Genomic DNA, 20,635 nt, shown 5'->3' with positions numbered 1-20,635 from the left:
ACTTCTGTGTTTTTTGCTCATTTACTATTGCCAAATACTTGAAACACATACCATGCATATTTCCTACATACAGTAAAAGCTAAATAAAAGCATTAAAAAATAACAGTTGCAGCTGCAGAGTACTGCTATGAACAATGGCGATTTCGTAAAAAGTTCTGTTTCTTGTACATCTACTGTTACCCAAAGAAGAGGCCAAGTTGAACTAAAAACTGATTTCAGAAATAAATAAACAAAGGGTTAACTTCAGATATTTAAGTGCCAATTTCCACTTTTTTGTTCTTAATTTTAGGCCACAATTTAAACATTGTATTACCTTTGAGATGTGCAATATTATTGCAGCATTGTAAAACAACTTCTATAGCAGCAGTACACTTTTTTTAAACATGCTTTAATACAAGCCAGCTAGGTATCTAATACTGGAAAAATGGATCCTTTCACATAAATACTCATCTCAATCTTTCAATGCTGTAAGAAGGTAAAAACAGCATTGCAGACTTTCATAGCTTTCCAACGTCCCTAACTCTTTTGGATGATCAGAAAAAGATAATAAGCAAATGGAAACAAAAGCCTGAACTATAATGCATACACGCACTGTTTTTCCATCAGTCACTATTTTCCCTGCATGTCACATCTCCTTCCCCAAAAAGAGTCTGCCAACCACTTACAACTTCACATCAGCAACCCAACTGCCAGAAACAAACCAGAGCAAGCATTGAGTCCTCATTCAATTTCTCATTCAATGCTCAGCAACAATATCCTTTCTGCAGTGACTCTAACATAAAGCAGTTGCCCAACAAACACAATGTATTTCAAAAACATCAGCAGAGAAAACAAAACAAAAGAGAGATGGAAAACAGTAGTGCAAGCTGTCCTCAGCACTCAAAGTCAGAAAATGTAACATCCATGATACTTTTAGACAAAGAAACATCCACTCTTATGATCATGCCTAAATCGATATTCCTCTCAAAATAGATCGAAGGTTGGCATACCAAGCAAATTGAACACTCCATTTTTTTTGTTTTTAAAAAAAAAAAAAGTTGAATAGCTGGTTTTACATATTTTTGTCACTCAAAGAAAAGAGGAAATAAGTCACATTGATTAACAAAGTCTAACAGTTCACAAGCAATGGTGACAAAATTGCAACCTTTCATAATTGGTATCTATCTTGAGAATAGCTGATCACGCCATGCCTTTATTTGATTGAGAGTAACAAAGATGCTGACACTATGTATGTGGAAAGACATAAAATTGTACAAAAAGTTACCACATTTTCTCCCTAGGACAAACTATTTAGGTTGCAAATAAGCCGCAAAATAAACAGTGAGATTCTACAAAACTACCAAATGGAGATCTGGAAAAATCAGTTTCTACATCATTTATTTAATGTTTTATTTAGTGATTTTAGGATAAAAGGCAGGACTGCACTAGTAGGGTTTGCCACTATCAAGAAAACCCGAAGAACAATCAGAACAGAGAAAATCATTCAGGAAGACGTGGATGTGCATAAATGGGAAGAACTAGAATGTAGCTTCATACGTGGCTTCCTAATATAAACTACAGTCTTAAAAGTTAAAGCAATAAAGGCAAAGAAAGAACTAGATGTATCAGGCAACTGGTAGCATTCACATGTGCTGTCAGTGTGGGCAAACAAGCTAAAATGCAGAAAGCTAAGAAATTTTTAGAGCCAAGAAAGCACTTTTGTTGTTTGAGAGTCTCACAAAAGCTCACTCCAGCATACAATTCTGTTCACTCACATGCAACAAAGATGACATCACATTGCAAGAGGTGCAGAGAAGAACTACAGGATAATCAAACAGATGGAGACACAGACAGACACCAAAAAAAAAAAAACAAAACAAAACAAAAAAACCCACATTATAAACCAGATCACATTAATTTGGAAACCTTCTATCCATCAGAAGTAGAGTTCTGGAAATTTTCAAACTCCCAGTACGTGGAAAGGGGAGAAAAGCTTACCTGGTTTTGATATTAACCTTGATCAGCTTATAAACCTTTGTTTTACTACATGATCTTTCAAGGTTGTCCATAACATTGAAAGAAGTAGTAAAGACATGGAAGTAAACGGACACAGGATTAATTAAAAAAAATTTTTTAAGTCAAAGACAGCTCACATCCAATGTTTTATTTTGATTACTGCTGTACCAGAAATCAGTTATGTAAGTGGAGTTAGTCAATATGCATTTAAATAAAATCCCCCCCATTAAATTATTTAAAATAGAAATAATCCTTAGTAATACTTTAATTTCATTAAAGAAATAACACTTGAATAATATTTAAAATAGAAATAAGACTTACAAGATACATAAAGAAATTGACCAAAAAGGAACAACTACGATAGGTTGTATTAAAAGTGTAAATTATCACAAGAGAGAAGGGTTACTCATAGCATTCAATCTGAGACCCTTCAATAACTTAGTAGCCAAGGAGTGAGAACGTGCTCGTGAAATTTCTGTAGATTACACCACACTGAAAACTATCGCCAGTAAAAAGAGGACCGGGTAGTAATACAGAAGAGCCCATGGTTTTTGTGAGCTGGGATGCCAGAAAATGGAATTTAGTAGTACAACATGTGAAATCGTGTTTAGGGACCAGTAACCTTTTCTATAAGCTGAGAACTCATTACATGGAAGCAACGTAGGAGGAATGAACAGAGCAGTGAGGTATGGAAATCCTTGTCTAGGGATGCTGATATTTACATGAGCACAAGTGGAGCGCAATATGTTCATGGAAGAAAAACTAAAAACTGGCTCAGGAAGCCTCTGAGCTGAAAATAGGGAGGCTAGAGCAGTGCTGGGGGAAGATCATCACTGAAGAGGATACTATATCAGGTGACTCTTTGGCATGAAGCAGTACAGCTGAACAGATTTATGTCAAAAAAATTGCTATTGCTCCTCACAAAACTTTGCTTGGCTAAAGATGGTTGAGTTTATCCAATTGCTCTGTAAAATACACACTCCATTGCATATATCATTTCCTGCAGCAATTCCAGTTCAAGCTAAAGGATGCTATCAGCACAAGTTACGACAATGCACAACAAACAACTATAATTTAACAGATCAGAAATTAAAAGTTTTGTAATTGCCTGACAAACAAGACATGAGAATGCTCTTCCAAATAGAGCAGCTGGGAAAAGGAATCTAAGCTGTTCTAAAATTGCACCAATAAGCTTCTGGAAAGGACAGAAAAACAAATAGATACATTCCTACAAAGAAGAAAGAAGCTTGTGTTGATGTATCTGTGTAAAGGATCTGTTTACGCTACATTTACAGACTGTACAGCTACCATATTTTAGAGTTCCACCAGTCACCTATGTAACCAGAAGAACTTTTATTCCTTTCTTTCAACGTACTGGCAACAGTGAAAGGGTGGCTGCTATAAGCAGTATTCAACCGCTCTCCAACGCCTTGCTGCTATATTCTGTTCATGAGTTGAGGGCTAAACTAACTGCCCATTCCAGCAATGTAAGCAATTGTCTGGCTCAGCCAAACAGGGACTGATGGGCTTTTTCCTCCTTTGTAGGGAAAAAAGGACATTTTAGGATCATTTGGACATTTATTTAACAAACATTCTACCGTGCGAGGTACTCATGATACGTTCAGTCAATCCCTCGTTCACCTGGCCCAGTATCATTCTAAAGGTTGATCTTTACTACAAACCTGAAGTTTGTCAAAGGTTTTGAGGTATACTCTGCAGGCATTTCAGAACTAGAGATCTGTGACACAGCTGTCAGCAGTTACCGGGGACTGTACTTAATGACCTGGGTTAACCAGTCCAGTCCAGCACGGGAGCAATAAGGTAGTCCGAGTGTTTTCCAATCCTCTTCTGTTAGTTTCACTGAATTTGTCACGCATTTAGATTTCCACAGGAAAATGCAAAGACATCGTAAGTGACACACAACTCTACATCCAGGATGTACCAGAGTTTAAATCTCTACTTGTACATCAGTGTTTACACTTGTAAAAGCCTTATATATGTAATGTTTGAAAGAAGCTGTCTTAATTGTCCTATTTTACTGCAACATGCTTGCATCTCATAGAATGAAAGGGCCTTAACAGGCAGCACATCTCAAGGTTTTAGCTGTTCTCTGACTAAGATGTCCTACAGAAAAGATACAACAGCCACCACCAACCCAGGCAAGGCAAGTTCATCTCTTCAACCCCGTCTCTGGGAAGAAACGCTGAAAGCCTTTCACTTGCAAGACTTGCCAGCGCTGCATCCACAGCCACGAGTCATTTAAAATAAAAATTAAAAAAAAAAAAAAAAAGAAAACCAACAAAACAGGAAAAAAAACACCCAATCCACCTTGAACCATGACCGGTGCTTAGCGATGCAACGCTCCACCTGCCGCAAACCGCACTTTAAATACCAGGAAGGGGGGGGGGGGAACCAACCAAAACTGAAGAGCCGCCTCCGGGGAAACCTGTTGCTAGTCACCGAGAGAGCGCGGCAGGCCGGGGGGGTGGGATCCCCGCATCCCGCCGCGCCCGGCTGCCAACTTTCCCCACCCGCCGCCGAAACCGCACACCTCGTTGTCACTTTCCCTCGCGCCGACCGTTAATTAAAGCGGCGGACGTGCCGGGCTGGCGAAGGAGGGGGGAGGTGGAAGCGGCCCCTCACCCCCGCCTCCCGCCTCAGGCGTCCCCGCGGGCGGGCCGGGGCCGGGGCCGGGGCCGCCACCGCCCCCCGGCAAGGGAGTACTCACTCGATGAAGTAGCTGGCGCCCTCCTCCGAGAAGCCCTCCTCCCATCCGCGGGGCAGGTCTGCGAGGGAGAGGGGCAGAGAGAGGGAAAGAAAGAAAGCAAGCGGGGAAGGAGGGGTGAGAACTTCGCCCGCGCCCCCGCGGTGCCTCGCTGGCCGCGGCGGGGTGGGGGCGGGGGCGCCGTGAGGAGGGGGAGCGCAGCGGCCGTTGAGGCGGCGCGGCGGCAGCCTCCCCGCCGCCCCCGGGCACCCACCTGAGCGGATCATGTGGCCGGAGTTGACGGGCTCCCCGGTGCGAGGATGCAGCCAAGTGGTGGTGCGGGTCAGGTCGCTGAGGGGGGGGGAGAAGCGGAGAACATGCACCTGTTAGTGACTGCGTGCGGCCGGGCGGGGAGCGGGGCCGCCCTCCGCCCCCGCACCCCCTCCCCCGGCGCCCCCTTACTCGATGAAGAAGACTCGCCCGTCCTTGCAGACGCCGTAGGACCAGTGCTCAGGTAGAGTGTCCCGCCCCACCGCCGCCGCCATGTTCGCCGTGCGCGCAGCCAGCCAGCCGGCCGGGGAGGGGGTGCGGGCGGGCGGCCGGCCGGCCCTCGGCGCCCAGCGCCCGGCTCTGCTCGGCAGCGCCACCGCGGCCGCCGGAGGCGCGGCGCCCTGGGCGAGGGGCGACCCCTCCCGCCCCTCGGGAGGCCGGCGCCTGCCCCGGGCTAAGCGGCGGAGGACCCGCGGGGGAAGGGGAGGGGGGGGCGGGCGGGAGCCTGAGGTGGCGCCGGGAGCCTGAGGTGGCGCCGGCCGCCTTTGTCCGCCGCTGCCCCGCGCCCGCCCCCTCGCCCCCAAGTCCCGCGTGGGCCGGTGGCCTCGTCCCCTCACGCCCCGGCGGAGCCGCCCGCCCCGGGGAGGCGCGGGGCGGCGCGGCAGCCCCCACCCGCCGGGGCCACCCCCGAGGCGCAGGGCACCGAGGGGGACGGGGCCGCGGAAGCCGGCAGCGTACCGCGCGGGCAAGAGCGGCTCCGCGGCCTGACGGGGAGGGTGCACATCCTTAAAGGCGCTCCGGGAAGAGGCCGGATGAATCGGCTCCGGTCTCGGCGTCCTAGCTACCGTCCGGAACGTGTCAAAGGGGAGGATGAGTACAGGTGTGACGGCACTCGACTTCCACCCTGGCCCGGGATACGCTCCGACCGATAGTGGAAGGTGAGGGGAGAAAGGCCGCGGGGACTTTGAACCTCGGGTGCCAGGGACGATGGCTGCGAGGTTAAAAGATAGCAGAGAGTCAGTAACAGGCAGCTGGCAAAGTAGAGCTGTCGCCAGTACTGCAAGGGACCTGTGCCAATCCCTGTGTTCACCGGTGACCTAGAGAAGGAGGGAGTGGTAACGTGAGGGAGCCTGCCAGGTGCATTTAAGGTACGCACGCATTGCTCCCTCCCAGCCCAGACCTGTGACACTTAAGTTCTCTGCCGGTGCTGGCGCACGGGGAAGCTACAGCTAAGGACAGAGTTAAATGCTCCAGGCAAAGCTGCAGTCGGGTGAGAATGTGGTTTGGGACAGGCAAAGGGGTGCTGCGGCTGGGCTGCCACGCAGCAGGGCCCTTGTGCCTCTTCCTCTGGTCCTCTGCGCCAGCCAGCACAGCGATGGTGGGTCCCAGGTGAGGAGTCCCAGCCTGTGCCTCCCAGCATCGGCTCAACAGGGATGATAAGTGCAGCAGAAGAGGGGGACTGAGAAAGCCAAGGTGGTGGTCAGGGTGGGGAAATCTGCACTTGCCTCTCTCCATGAGGGCAGCAGTGGTAGTAGAGCCAAGCGCAGCTCTGTGGGGTTTCTGCTGTTCTGATACTGGGGAGAGTGAAGGATCAAAAAGCCAGGAAATGGTATGTTTGCTAGCTCAGCATAGAAGGATAGTGTTAAATAGGGGAAAGACAGGCTGCAAAGGCAGATGGGCTTGACTGGGAGCAGGCGAGTAAATGAAAACGGAGAACAACTGAGGGCATGGCTGTGGGGGAGAAGGAGAACCCATGCAATAGGGTGGGTGTAAGAGGGGCAAGTGCTGCAGTACAGGGAAAATGATATATGTGTGCTTGCTTGTTCTTCCTCTAAATAACCAAAAGGCATCATCAGAAGAAAATAGGAGGCAAGAAAAGCAGCAGCAATGGGAAGAGAGAGGACTTTGCTCTATTTCATAGGAGTTTCAGACAACATGCAGGTATGGTGCATCAGGATAGCATTGTGTAGGCTCCCTTTTTGGCCACTGCTGGAGAAGATGACGCGATACAAGACCAAGAATGGCCATTACTGTGGGACACATTACAGGCTAAGTGTTGGAAAGTGGTTTGATTTCAGTTGCACATGAGAAAGCATGGGCTTGAAATCAAGAGTTTGGTGGGGGTTTTGTGAAAGCCTAGCAGAGTCTTATACCTGCAGAGTTATTGCTAACTTCAATTTCCCTGACGTGACACCATCAAAAATTCTTCCTTGATATTGTCATCTTCCAACAACTCACAGAATTTTAGTTTATGCACAATTAAAAAGCAGGAGAGAGTGTCTTCTACCCTTTTATCCTCAGTCAGAATTTTGATTAAAACTTGTAAAACAAAAATTTCTGTGCTGCTTTTCTTTGAAACCCTAACAATTTCGAGTCATTCTGGTAATGTGATTAGGTGTAAGTTATCACAGAACCCACAATAAGGTCAGTTCTCATGCAATTACAAAGTCGGTCAAATACAAGTTGCTTAGTGTCATTGCATGTTTAGATCTGTGTCTGCACAGAGATAGGACAAACTCTTGCTCTGGAGAGATTAATTTACCTTGGTGGTATGAAGCAAGTCTTTCATGCTGGTAGCTGCATGAACTCATTGAAGTTAGCTTGCACCTCCACCACGCTTTAGCCAGTAGGCTGCTGTGACAAGATAGGCTTTTCCACTTACAGTGAGTAATAACTTAATTGAATAAACATTATTGTCATGGATTTCAGGTCCTAAAAGCATCCGTACTGGGTCAAACTAAATGTCTGTTTAGCCTAGTATTCTGTCAGATCTCATAAGAGCAGGTGCCTGGAAAGAGTGCAAGAGCCAATCATATGCAACTCCCCAGCTTCTTCCCCCAACTCTAGTATCTACATCTAGTGCTTGCCTTCAGAAGCTGTGAGCTCAGAAGGCTCTTGAGCAAGATGTTGTGTCCATATGTAACTCCTAATGGATGTCTTCCATTAACCTGTCTAGGCCAGAGCCCACATAACTTCTATCATCCAAAACAGCCAGTAGCAAAGCGTGCCTAATGCTCATCTTAACTGAACTATGTATGAAGAATCACCTCCTTTTGTTTGTTTTGAACCCAGCTCCTATTTCATTGATTCTCCTCAGTTCTTGCAATGAAAGAGACAGTGGTCATCTAGTGCAACCTCCTGCAGGGTCAGCATTGAATTTAGGCCAGGCAGCTCAGGCCTTTGTCCAGGTAGGATCTGAAAACTTCCAAGGATGGAAATCCCACAGCCTCTTTTATCATCTCATTTCCATGTTCTTGTGGTGAAAATGCTTTCATTACATCAAGTTAGAAGCTCACTGTTTCAATTTATCACCCTTGTCACATGACCAAATCTTGAGTTGATGCATCATGGTGCCTGTGGCACCTGTTAATTTCAGATAAATGCATTATTGAAAAAACATGTTTTATTACAGTAACTTGCAGAGCTCTATTCTAAAATTAAGATCAAGAGGAAAACTTACTGTAAATTCATTAAAGTTCACAAGCTGACTTGCGTTGGGCTCACCAGGAGGTAGTTTGTGATTTAGAGCCCTGGAGGAAGAATGCCTCCAGGCATCATTCATTAATAAGATTACCAGGTTCTTCTGATTTACTTTTCTTTCTGCGTACAGCTGGAGCTCAAGCTCTGGTACCAGTTCTCCTTGGCTGATCTCAGCCACTTTTATTTTCTAGTACATATCATTCCTTGCTCTCTAGAGGCACTATCTGGAAGAAGATATTTGGGGTTAAACTAGGAGTTTCAAGCCATAATACCAGGAACTCAACTAAAGGAAGTAAAATATGGTATTCAACAAGATTAAGGGTCTAATAAAAGCTAAGAGATTCAAGCCTCCCTTTGTTGATAACTGAGTAATGCAAGGAGACATACTGAGGTCCCTGAATGCTGCAAGTTTGAACCCACATTTGGCAGCTTTATGTGAATGCATTACTAGTGTTACTTGCTCTATCTGCATCCCCTGGGAGCACTTTTTTGGATGACTTTGTTAAGTTTCTTCTGCCTTGGGAGAGCAGTGATACATTTTAAAGTATGCCAAAATCTGTATCTACACTTTGCTATTTCCAGAATAAAATCAAACAACTGAACATGAACATCCTTTCTACCTCATCCCTTTCTTTTCAGCCCTTGCCCTTACAGCCCAGCTTCACCCTGTCAGTGCCAACATCCAAATCTTCTCATTTCCTTTTTTTCCACTTTTATTACATGCACCACCACCCCCTGCCCCCTTGAGGTCTGCATGTTGCCCTGCACTTTTTCAATCCTTCGTGTGCTATAACTTTTCAACAAAACATGGAGTAGGAATCTGCAAATAATACTGGAGATACTATATAATAATCTCCAACCAAAAAAAATTTATAATTTCCATCAGTCACAATTAGATCCAGTGTCTAGGAGGTTACAGAATCACAGCTGGATTTCAGGCTGCTGTGTACTCTAATGATCTATTTCCTATTTTTTCTGAGAATTGAATATAATTGAATTTGATGGTCTTAAAGGTCAAAAGCTGCTGCTGTTTCAGGAAACTTAACTGAAGTGAGATATAATGCATAGAAAAGCCTGCTAGTTATGACTTTTTCATTTTTTAAAGGACAAACACAACCTATAAAAGGTGCAAGGCCAGACAGAGGCAGAGTGTTTGAGAAGCAATGAATCTGAATTATTAAATTGTGGTTAAGAAAGCTCATAAGCCATAATGCAAAATGTGTAACGTCTTTTAGCGTGATTTACCAGCTCTGCTCAGAACAGCTGAGAATTAAAATCACAAAAGGTTTCACGGTGAGACAGATTAATTTGCAAGACAATTTCGGAGCAGTGTGCCCAATTCTTTTTCTGATTACTCAGATATAGGTTTTGCAATGGAATTGTTCTTCAAGATTGTGCAGTGAGATTTCCCTCTAGCAGTGGCAAGTGCTTAAGGGACCAGAAATCAAAACACTGATTCTTAGAGGTAGAAGAATATGTTAATCAGACTATAGGGGAAATATGAAAGAGATCTTGGAGAAATCGGGCAAATCCACATTCCAGGAAAATTTCTCATGCCATTTCTCCAAAACCGCAACACTTTTTCAGATGATGGAGGAACTTCACTAAGGAATAGATAGGGTATTTGTTCAAATTAGGGAAAACAGCTTTCACTGTTGAACTCTCAAACAGCATGGGAAAAAGCCATCTTGAGAACAGTATTAATGATTCAAAAAATAGCACAATAAGAATAATAGATTCCAGTGTCCCTGGGTAACTCAAAGAGACATGCCGAGGTCTCTAATCGCTGCAACTTTGAACATACAAAAATGGTAGACTTCAGAGACTTGGGACACTTCTGGGTGTCCTATAATCAAAAGGAATTATGAAGAAAAAAAGAGAATATATGTAATTGATTACCTAATGCCAGTTTCTCAGTGCAGAATAAAAATATTAGTGACATCAACAGGACTCTTCAATAATCTGAAAAACAAAAAATGGCCATGCACAGCTAGAGCCAGTGTCATGCTGTAGGTTAAAGGAACCCTCTAAAGAAATAGATCAAACATGCAGAGAGTTTTGGTTTTTTAACTCTGAGGTCCAAAAATTGTTTACAACAGGAAGAGGACAAATTAAAAATATTCAAGTCCAAGAAAGACCAAATATTACCTTACTGGGTAGGGAAAGCAAACAAGATAACGAAAAGATCATTATTGTATTCTTTCAAAATGAAAATATAGTTGTTGGTTTTTAACACATATCAATCATCAATTTTATTCCATGTTCATCTAGTTCAGGGCGAGTAGAAATCAGCTTGATTTATGCCGAGATAAATTTAAAGATGGATACTACATAGAAAATTTCCCAAATGTAATTAACAGTAAAACAGACTAAGTAGGAATGTCATGGTATTCCCTTCATCACCAATTTCTAAAGGCTGGTCCAGACAAAACTTCTGTCAGTCAGAGAGATTCTAAGCATACTTATTTTGTCTAAGATAAGGAGTTATGAACAGATGATCTCACAAGATCCCTTTTAGCCTAGGTTTCTATGAAAACAGAAGCTGATTCAAAATGTTAAGATTTTTAGAAATAGGTGGACATCAAAAATTGTCATCACCTGATATCTGCTAAAGAGCACCATTACTGAGTGGCTGTCTAGCTCACAGAAAGAATACATGGCACATTTGAACTTAAAGAAAGATCTCTGTTATTTACAAGAAGAGGAAGGACAATCCCTGATGTAGTTAAGAAAGATAAGCAACTTGCACAATGGTACTACTGATGACATGACTAAATATAGAGCACATGCTCATTCCTGATCTGGAATGTTCTCAGTTGAACCACACAATCCACAGAAGTCAGGAGAGCTAGACACAAGGAAGGGTGGCAAGAGTCACAAGATACATATAGAAGTTAGGCAAACCATCTGCAAGATATTACTCATTTCCAGCCTAAGTACTTTCCAGGACAGGATTAATATATCTTGCTTGCAATGCCAAATAAATCTTGAATGGAACAGGAAAGGTATTGTCACCAAGATTGTGTGTTTTCTTTTTATAAGCATTGACGTTAAATGAAATATCTTTTGAATTTTGTGCACGGTGCAATTCATGCTGTGGGGAAGTGATGGCAAATTTTAGACAAAGATTTTTAGAGCCTGTTTCCCTTGCACTAGATCGAGACGTTCCCCTAAATTTCCATTGGACAGTGTCAGGCAATAGAATTCTATGAGTACCAGAAGATAAATGTAGCTCATAAAGTAAGAAAGATTAAATAATGGTAAATCTATTGCTGAGGGAATTCCAAATATGGAAAAAGGAATTATTCATTTTCCTGGCCACTGGAAAGAATATAAACAAGTTCAAATTGTATCCACAGTTCCTTTGAGGAAGATATGGAGCATGGCAGACATTGTACAAGAATAATTTTCAGCCTCACTGTATCACTATGCAGTATGAGCTGACTGATGACTGCACACATGGATCAGCCGAGACTGTAACACTGCTGAGCAAGACAGATGGGAAAATGACATTGAGAAGGCAACACTCGTGCTGCATAACAAATTCAAACTTCTTCTTCCAAAACATGCTGAACTCTCCTAGGAGTAAGAAAAATGGTAATTATCTTTAGTTAAAAGGTTTTCTTTTCCAAAACACTGTCAGTATTTAAAAGCGTGTTCATGCTGAAAGTACCTTTTGTGGAATCCAGAAGATATCTTCAAAACAATTCTATTTTCCATACAAATCTTCATTTTTCAAGCCACCCTACTGATTTACCATTTAGATGCCAATATCTAAGTATGTCCAATTACCTCTGTCACCTGAATATCCTATTGCCCAAAAGATTTATATTTCAGGAATCAAGTTAAGCTTGTCCCCTCAAATGCACAAAAATGCATGCAAAATCAAAAATTAATGAATACATTTCCTAATGACTATGTCAATTTACAAATTTTTGTCACACAAGCTTTTATGATTACTATATTTAACACAGTCCTATCGCTGCTTCTCCTCGTTTTCTCTCCTTTGCATTTCACAAAGTCCCAATAATTTACATACCTAACACCTAGAATCCTTGTACTAAGTTATATTTGGTAATCAATAATTAAACTAAATAATGAATAGTCATAATTTTGTCATTGCATATGTCTTATCATTCTAAACAGAAGTGGCAATAGTTAAATGGCTGCACAGTGTTCAAGTTACTTGTGGAAGGGAGAAATACAAAAGAACAATTACAAGCCAAAGTCAGTTACAGGATAATTTCCAGAAATTTAACTAAGATTTTTATAATGAACAGTTGAGGATCTTTTTCTTACTTTTTTTGGCAAAGGGCACTGTAGGCCTGAGCACTGAGAGACCCTTAGTTCTTTAAAATTCATGTACCTGTGACTGTCAACATTTGGTTTGTTTTAAAGCAGACACTTGAAGTCAGTTCTGTGTTTATGAACACAAATAGGCTCACTGTCTTCCCATAGCCGTGGGCACCTGAGTATGAAGAGGAGGTCCTTTTGTAAGAAGGGACAAATGGAAAGATGGACATCTCTGACCTTTAAGGCTAAAAGTGTTAAAATTTTTTAAAAAACTGTTGGATTCTCTGAGGTTTCCTCAGTGATTATGCACTTTACTCCTTTCCCCAACATGAGATGCCTCACTTCTGTATTCCCATCAAAGCTCTTTTCCCCAGCTTTGAGTCCACTATCCTGTGTAGTAGCCCATGACTGGAATTACCCTTTTTCAGCACCTCTGGCAACTGCCATTACCATATTTGCCTTTTTTTGCAACTACATACTGCACTTAGGACAAGCAGAATGTCACATATTCCCAGTAATCTTCACTAAGACATTTTTTCTAAAGAAATTAAAAAGACCCCTGAGAATTCACTATCCAGGCTTCTCCTGAAGTTTGCTCCTCGTTTGCTTTGCAAGACCCAAAACTTCACCCTGGAGTCCCCTTAATAACAATCCCCACACAAAACTCCAGACAAGATTCCATTTTAGCGTCTTCTGCCCTGTCTTTCCAGAGATATTTTCTCAGCAGGCTTATAATTCACTGAGGTCTCGGCCCTCTTCCTAAATAAACTTTTGCCAGGCAGAGCACTCTCCTCCCACTGTGGTCTCCCATTTCCTCTTTCAAAGACTCCTTTGCAGGAGAGTCTAAGATTATGGTTATCTGCTTGTCCCCAGAAGGAGATAATTGAGGGTTAACCAGGCTCCTTGATTTTTCTAGTAACATGAATTGTACATACCTCATCACAGGTTCTCCAGTATCCTCCTTTCCTGTTTCTTTATGCTTTCTGTTACAATCCTAGCAAGTGTGCCTTCTTGCCAATCCTCCACATCTGTTTTTGCCTCTTCCTGTGCTGGACTCGGATCCTTCTGTGGTTTTCCAGTCTCCTTTTACACGTCTGTATCTCCTCCACTCCTGGCCTTGATGGTTTGCAACAGCAGTCAGTCAGTTCTAAAGACAATGTGATAAAGCAGCTGTATGTGAGCATGACACAGCCAGTAGCTATAGTAACAGAAAAGCGTACTTTAAAACAAAAACGAAACAAGAAAAATCTGAGCGGTATCTCTCATCTTTTCCCCCATCCCCAAATATTGCAGGGTTCCATAAATATCCTCCTGCAAATCCTCACCTGATTGTATGTCCCCCTAGCCCAAGACAGGGTGAGATGGAAATAAAACTTTCTTTTGCCTGGCTTAAGGAGGAAAATAAATAAGTAATCACACACAACAAAACTAGAAAGAAAAGATCATCTCTTTCCTGGAAAAAGAAAAAAATAAATCTGTAAGTTGCAGATCCAGGATAGGCAAAATTGTCACTATCCCAGTTCTGCCTTAATTTCTGGTACAGGTTCAGCCATAGGACCCTTGCAGGCTGTGAAATTAATTTCCACTGTTCCCTTTTTATTGTCTTGTTCTCTTGGTAATCTTCCCTTCCTGCAATAAACCATCAGCATGACCAATGCCTCTCAGTTTGCAAGTCAGTTCAATCTCAGATGTAACAGTGCTGAATAATTACGCTTATTCCTCAAAAAGATAGATGGGATGCAGATGCATGGCTATTACTTTTGGGTTACAAATTGGTCTTCAGGGCAGCACCTCCCGAAGGCTTCACCCAGGACGGAGGCTGGCATCATTGTCTGGCTGCACCATTCTCCACTTGCAATCCCCAAATCCCAGGGGTGCAGATGGACTCACAGGGCCATGGCACCCAGCATGGGAGCCGGCCATGGGGATGAGAATTGCAGCTGAGCCTCCCTGGCTCGCTGGGTGCACACACAACAACCTCCTGTAACGGAGCTCGCCACCTCAGGCTGCTCTGCTGGGACTGCCAGGGTGCAGATGCCTGGGGAGTCCCAGGAGCAGCTTCAGAAGTTAGCAAGGGTTTGAGAGAGGACATTTCCCCCAGTGCGGTCCTGTGCTGCCTAAAGACGTCTGTTCAGATCCCGAAGCAGTAAGGCCACGCTCTGATGCTTGCGACCCAGCTCACTTGCATAAACCTGGTGAGCAATTTCTAATAATTCAAAATAGCATAGGTAACTTTTAAAACACAGATACAAAAAGAAGAGCCTTCTGCAAGTTCTTGAGAAGAGCTCTTGAATCTCAGTGGACTGAGTCAATGTATTAAAGAAAAGATGCTTTTTTTAACCGTTGTATATTCTTCATTCCTCTAGAGCCTGTGTAGGTGGAATTCCGCAGAATAGACCAAAATAGACTCAGTGCCTCAGCTTACTTTACCACTAAAAAGGTCAGCAGGGTGCAAAACATTATTCAGTAATTTAATGCACTTACACGTGTGTCACACCTTTTCATTCCTGCTTTTTGAAATATGCATGTTGAAATAGATAAACAGTACAGACTCAATTCATACAGAAAAGATGTCTAGTGAACTTCAGTATTTTATATAAATTAAAAGAAAAGAAATCTTCTTCATTTACTGCAGTATTACCTTTCAAAAATTTCTTCTTTCTTATCTGAGACTTCCTTTCTTGAGGGAGAACTATTCCATATATCTTTTAAATATCTACAAATTTGTTACTATTCACAATAAAACCCACCTGAAACACATTTCCTTTTAATCAGTGAAGTAAGTAACCGTGCAATTAAGGAGAGAGAATTATGTATTTCAGCAAGCTATATCCTGATATTTATCAAACTGGAATATTGATATACCTGATTCAGTTTTATACACTGACATCTCTCCATTGTTATTGATTAATGGTTAAAACTCTCTAAGGTTGTTATAAAACACTGTTATAAGTAACTTTTATTATTTAGATACCTAATGGATGTGATGTCTACAAATGATTAATTATATCCCACTTCTTAATTACAGTCCTCTGAAATCTAATTTAAATAGTAGCTAAGCAGTTTAAATACAAAAAAAAGATAAAAAGCAAGGCGGTTTGCAAAATGGTAGATTTATGTTTTTTTCTCAGCACCGTATAGTTTTTCCACAGACTGTTTTGTAAAGTATCATCTTTCTCAATATCTTATTAGATCACTGTAAACTGGCTTTATATATTGATTCATTCAGTTTCAATGTCAATCATAACGTGAAAATTTAATAAAAAACAACTCTAATTGTTCTTCAGAGACTTAGCAATAATTACTCCCACATTATCTCAGTCAAGGAGATGTCTTTCACATGTTCTGATTTTCAAGCATAACAATTGTACATTTCTTTTGGGCACTGCATACTTGTCGAATCAGTATTTCATTCACTGAGATGTTGATGGCTGCCTTAACGACATATCACATAGGGGTTACACTTGATAAAATTGGAACTGTATTCTGTCAACAATAATTATGTGGGTGTTTTGCTCATTTCCTGCTATAGCTGTCCCATGGCAACAGCGTAAAAGCAGTACGCATTTTTAAATACATAAATGACTCCTTAGATGACACATTTCTGGCTCAGGTTTGGCAAAGGCACGGTGAAAACAAAGACTTTTTTGAGAAACCATCATAACTACTTCCATTATATGCAAATCTGTAGGGAATGTACTAATTCCAGAGTGGAGGGTGCAGCTTTGCTGTAGTAGTAGCAGTGGTGGCCTGAGGCATTTCCAGAGATTGATAATAAACTAGCATTTTCACTTCAGGCCATTCTCTCCACTTTCTGGTGAATTTCCCAAGAAATGCCTCAACTGAAGGTCATTATTCCAATTAATCCTGCTTTTGGGGTTGTTGCTGCTAAAGCAAATCAGATAAAATAACGTTAAAAATTCCTCATTTTATCAGCATTACATCCTTCTGGAGTGCTGAAAAAACAGCTGATGGTATTGATGATACTGTCATATAAATTTTGGAGAAGAATTAGTTTGGTACATGGGAAATCAGCTTTGCAGTTTTCAGTTGTAGCTGTTTTGAGAATATTTACTTTTCTAAGATTATTTTGTTGCTTGTGAATCAAGATGAAGATAAACAGGCATTGTACATACAGTTCATAAAGCAGTTACACGATGAGTTAGGATATTGCAGGCTTTTACCCTTGGCTCTGTGAACATCAAAGTTCTGATGTAATAAGACCCGATGACAGGATTAAGTGCACCTACAACTCCAGCCCTTCAAATATTAGCTTTGCTGAGAAAATTAGCAAAAATGATACCATTATGGCTATTTTTTTTTCTTAATATGAGCACCCTGACTAAACTTGTTTCATTTAAGCTGATGCTAATGTAATGAGAAACATCTGGACATTAGCAAAGTGGATCAGATTCAGGCTGGATTTTTAGAAGAAACCATTTAATAACCCACCATATGTCCCTGGAAGCATCCTTTCTTTTGGTTTTAATATTCTAGAGGGTTTTTTAGAACAAAATGTAACACTAGCCAAGTGTAAGATACATAGATATATGCAAGATATATGTATTTAAGATATGGCTATAATAGAATTCAGTGCACAACCATTTTGCAGTAGGGGAAAGAAATACAACTCAGACTAAGGCGACATATAATGATAAGCTGTATATTGACAAAGCCCAATGTGCCTGGAATGTTGAGAGTGAATCTTACGCTAGCCACATATCCATTGTCTTTTGTATTGTCACATGGATGTAAAGGAAACCGTGAGTGTTTGCTATCAGCATCTGATTAACCACTGAATTCTAACCATAGTTTTGGAACAAAGAACAATTTTATTTGATGCCAACCATTGTCTGTAACAGTGAAACAGCACAGTTTCCATTAGAGGAGGATGAATTTTAATTCTGATAAGATGTGGGGATGAAATGTTAACTTAAGCCAAATGAATATTCATATAGGAAAGTGAAAATAGGTGTCAAGGACTTGCTGCACTTACATCCTTGGTTACATGAAAACTGTACACTATTTGACAAAACAACACGGTTTCTAATGATTACTTTCCCCATATAATTTATTCATCTATTCCAGAGCAGTGTTTCGGGGCTTAATGAGTATTTGTAAAGCTCTGGCTGAAATGCACTCTCTAAATGCAAAACATTATACCATTTACAATGAATGAAGTAGTGTAGATTACTGGTTCAAAAAAGCCACTAAAGCTCATCAACATGTGCATTTGAAGGGTGTATTACTTCACCAGCTAGGAAAGCTCCCTGTTAACGTCCTATCCAGTTGAAAGGCTAAGTGTGCTTCCTTCCCACTGAATCCACTCTGAAGTGCAGAGAGAAAGGAAAAGTCATGTAAATTTGTCTCTTCTCTTATTTTCAGCCCATTCCACCCTTATTTTCCCCATATGGGGCAATTCTGTATCATATCTCAAAGAACTTCTCAGAGAATAAACAAATAAGATTAAGTAGCAATAGCACTCCCTTTGGAAACAGCTTTTCTTCATTTCTAAAAAATGATAGCTGTCTTACTGACATAGTCCAAATCTCTTCTCTGTGTCCTATGAGTACAAGCACTTTTGTCACTGTCACTAACATCAAGAAGAGAATGCTGGAACGCCAGGAAAGTTGAGCCCTCTCAGCCCATCTCTACCATCTTGGCACCCTATTGAAGTCAACTGTTATTCCTTGCATGGCCATGTTTCTCCTTGGAAGATCAGCTTTCTGAAATAGAGATTTCTGAAAGTGTATGACGTACAACTGGCTTCTATCAGCAGAAGTGGCAAACAAGATGATCTCATGTTTCCGTGTGCTATCTGCTTGATAATGTGATTCTCTTGCCTATTGTTGCAATACCATTGCATCTGTTAAAGATGCTGTATGTCCTTTTAACTAGTTAAGTGTCTATTTGAAAAAATGAGATTTCCAAAATGGTAATTTTCTCGAACTCTTAAATTTTTTTCATTCTTTGTACCTTATGATAGTTGCATTATCACTAATGATAAAAACTGATATAACACTAGTGATGGTGAAGAATAGTTCCACTAATTCTAGAGGAAGTCCAAGACATTTTAAGACCAGGTTTTAGTATGGAGAGAGAAACATCAGGCATAATAAACATTGGGGAATTAAGCAGTCCTTCTTCCCATATTAACTAACTGTTGCCCAAACACTTTATTTCTACATCTTGCTGTGCACAATAAATGAGAAGTCGGGAAGGGCAAAACCTTGGCTTTTAACATCTCACACCTTTCTGCCCGTTAGTTCATCTCTCCCACACCTGTAAATGGTGGCTATCTCTACAGTGGCTCTTACTTTCCTCAGACGTGGATTCTACTGCATCTTGGGACACAAGAGAGGGTACAGTTTATATTATATGCATCAGTGCCAATGTACCAACAAAAAATAAAGCTGTCAATGGTTCATGGCAGCCTCGTGGACAGAGAAGGATACAAATTAATGTTACATTCTTTTTGTTAAATAGCCAACTTTGAAGTTAAATGTCATTTTTCCTCATTAGCCAGGCATAGTAACTAGTTTGGCTAAAATATAATCTAATAACCAGGGGTCAGTGTGGAGACTGCATTCTGTTGGGAAGGAAAAATAAAAAATAGCAGTAAAATCGCCCAGGAGAAACATGACTGAAATTCAAGATTATACCAATTTCCTTAGCAGAACTGTATATGCAGATAATATTTATAGAAACTACCATCTATCAGAAAGAGGCCTTAAGTTAATTAAAATGTGTTGTAGCCTAAGATTACATTTTATTAATTCCTGTTTGCAAGAAGGTCATGTCTAATGATTTCCTCTTGGAGTTACTGTTTTTTGCAATTGGACCATTAAAGATTTTGAATCTTGTTCTACTTGTGAATTTATTCAGATTCTTGCAAACACAAGTGCCAATTCCCCGATCTTTCAGTGTTCTTTTTAAGTTTTTGCCCCAATGGGTTCTCTTTTTTTCAAGGGAAAACAGCTGCACATACAACATCAGGAATTGTAATTAATTTTGCATCAGTCCAGAATAGAAGCCATACATCCAGATAACCAGTATATTCCAGCATTCCAAATACCCAGGATAAATTACTGTAACAGCTCAATACTGTTCTTAACTGCATCATTGCTGCTTTACCATCTTGTGAATACTTAATGTTGAATCACCCTGTAAGTGCATATTAAAGTATGTATGGCATTTTACAGAAAATCATGTCTTCCAACTATTCTAGATTAACGAGATGTGAATTGAAAAATAACCACCACCATTACTTTAATTCCTTGGGGGGTGGGAATGTCCTGACCAGTGTCGAGAAAGTGCATTAAAATCTCACCTTTTAAAATATTTTGGAAGCATGCAGAAGCACTGTGGAGAGCATCAGAGTGGTTAGATGGATAGGCAGAGACACAGAGACAGGCGACCAATTTGTCTGTTTAAATAAAAGGCAATGGTTTGTCAGGAATCTGTTTGGAATACGTCTATGTCTGATACCACCAGTAGCAGTAGCACATAACACACAGCACATTCCACCCTTCTAAGTAATATTAATTAATCACATTACTGACCTGAGTTCACAGAGGGATCGAACCAAAGGGAGTTAGCCAATTAAACACAAGTAGTCAGTGCTGGGGCAGGGGGAAGCCCAGGTTTGCCTGAAGTTCTTTTCATCCTCACTTAAACAAGTCAATGTGTAGTTTATCTCATCTGCTGTATAGACAGCATGATTAGTCTTTCTAAATTCACTGTTAGAACAACCAAATTTACATCAAGTCCTGGAAACACTGAAGCGCATGTTTAACTTTACATAGACTCAGCCTTTGAAGCCAATGGGGGTGTTCACCCAGGTAACACAAGGTATGTGTACAGATTCCTATCGCATCAGGGTCTCACAGTCCC

General features: G+C 41.4%; 1 protein-coding gene and 1 long non-coding RNA gene across 10 annotated transcripts in view; one reads left to right on the top strand and one right to left on the bottom strand.

Annotated features, from left to right (window-relative positions):
• PLEKHA7 (pleckstrin homology domain containing A7) overlaps positions 1-5,350 on the bottom strand; it is a 165,639-nt gene extending 160,289 nt beyond the window's left edge. For 8 of the 9 annotated variants that reach the window (XM_069803740.1, XM_069803743.1, XM_069803741.1 and 5 more), the window contains exons 1-3: positions 5,162-5,350; positions 4,974-5,050; positions 4,724-4,781 (exon numbers count right to left, since the gene is read on the bottom strand). In XM_069803740.1, coding sequence (XP_069659841.1) covers positions 4,724-4,781; positions 4,974-5,050; positions 5,162-5,244 — 218 coding nt within the window. In that variant the 5' untranslated portion in view covers positions 5,245-5,350. The remainder of the gene's footprint in view (positions 1-4,723; positions 4,782-4,973; positions 5,051-5,161) is intronic. The other variant, XM_069803749.1, reaches the window with a different exon arrangement.
• Positions 5,351-5,488: 138 nt separating this feature from the next.
• LOC138689276 (uncharacterized) lies at positions 5,489-19,610 on the top strand. The gene is made up of 2 exons (XR_011328130.1): positions 5,489-6,910; positions 11,809-19,610. It is a non-coding gene; the product is annotated as an uncharacterized lncRNA (long non-coding RNA).
• Positions 19,611-20,635: the final 1,025 nt, after the last annotated feature.

Source organism: Haliaeetus albicilla, chromosome 16 (genome assembly GCF_947461875.1).
Source record: "Haliaeetus albicilla chromosome 16, bHalAlb1.1, whole genome shotgun sequence".
Classification (NCBI taxonomy): Eukaryota; Metazoa; Chordata; class Aves; order Accipitriformes; family Accipitridae; genus Haliaeetus; species Haliaeetus albicilla.
Note: the sequence above shows the minus strand (reverse complement) of the source record. Positions and strands in the feature narration are given on the sequence as shown.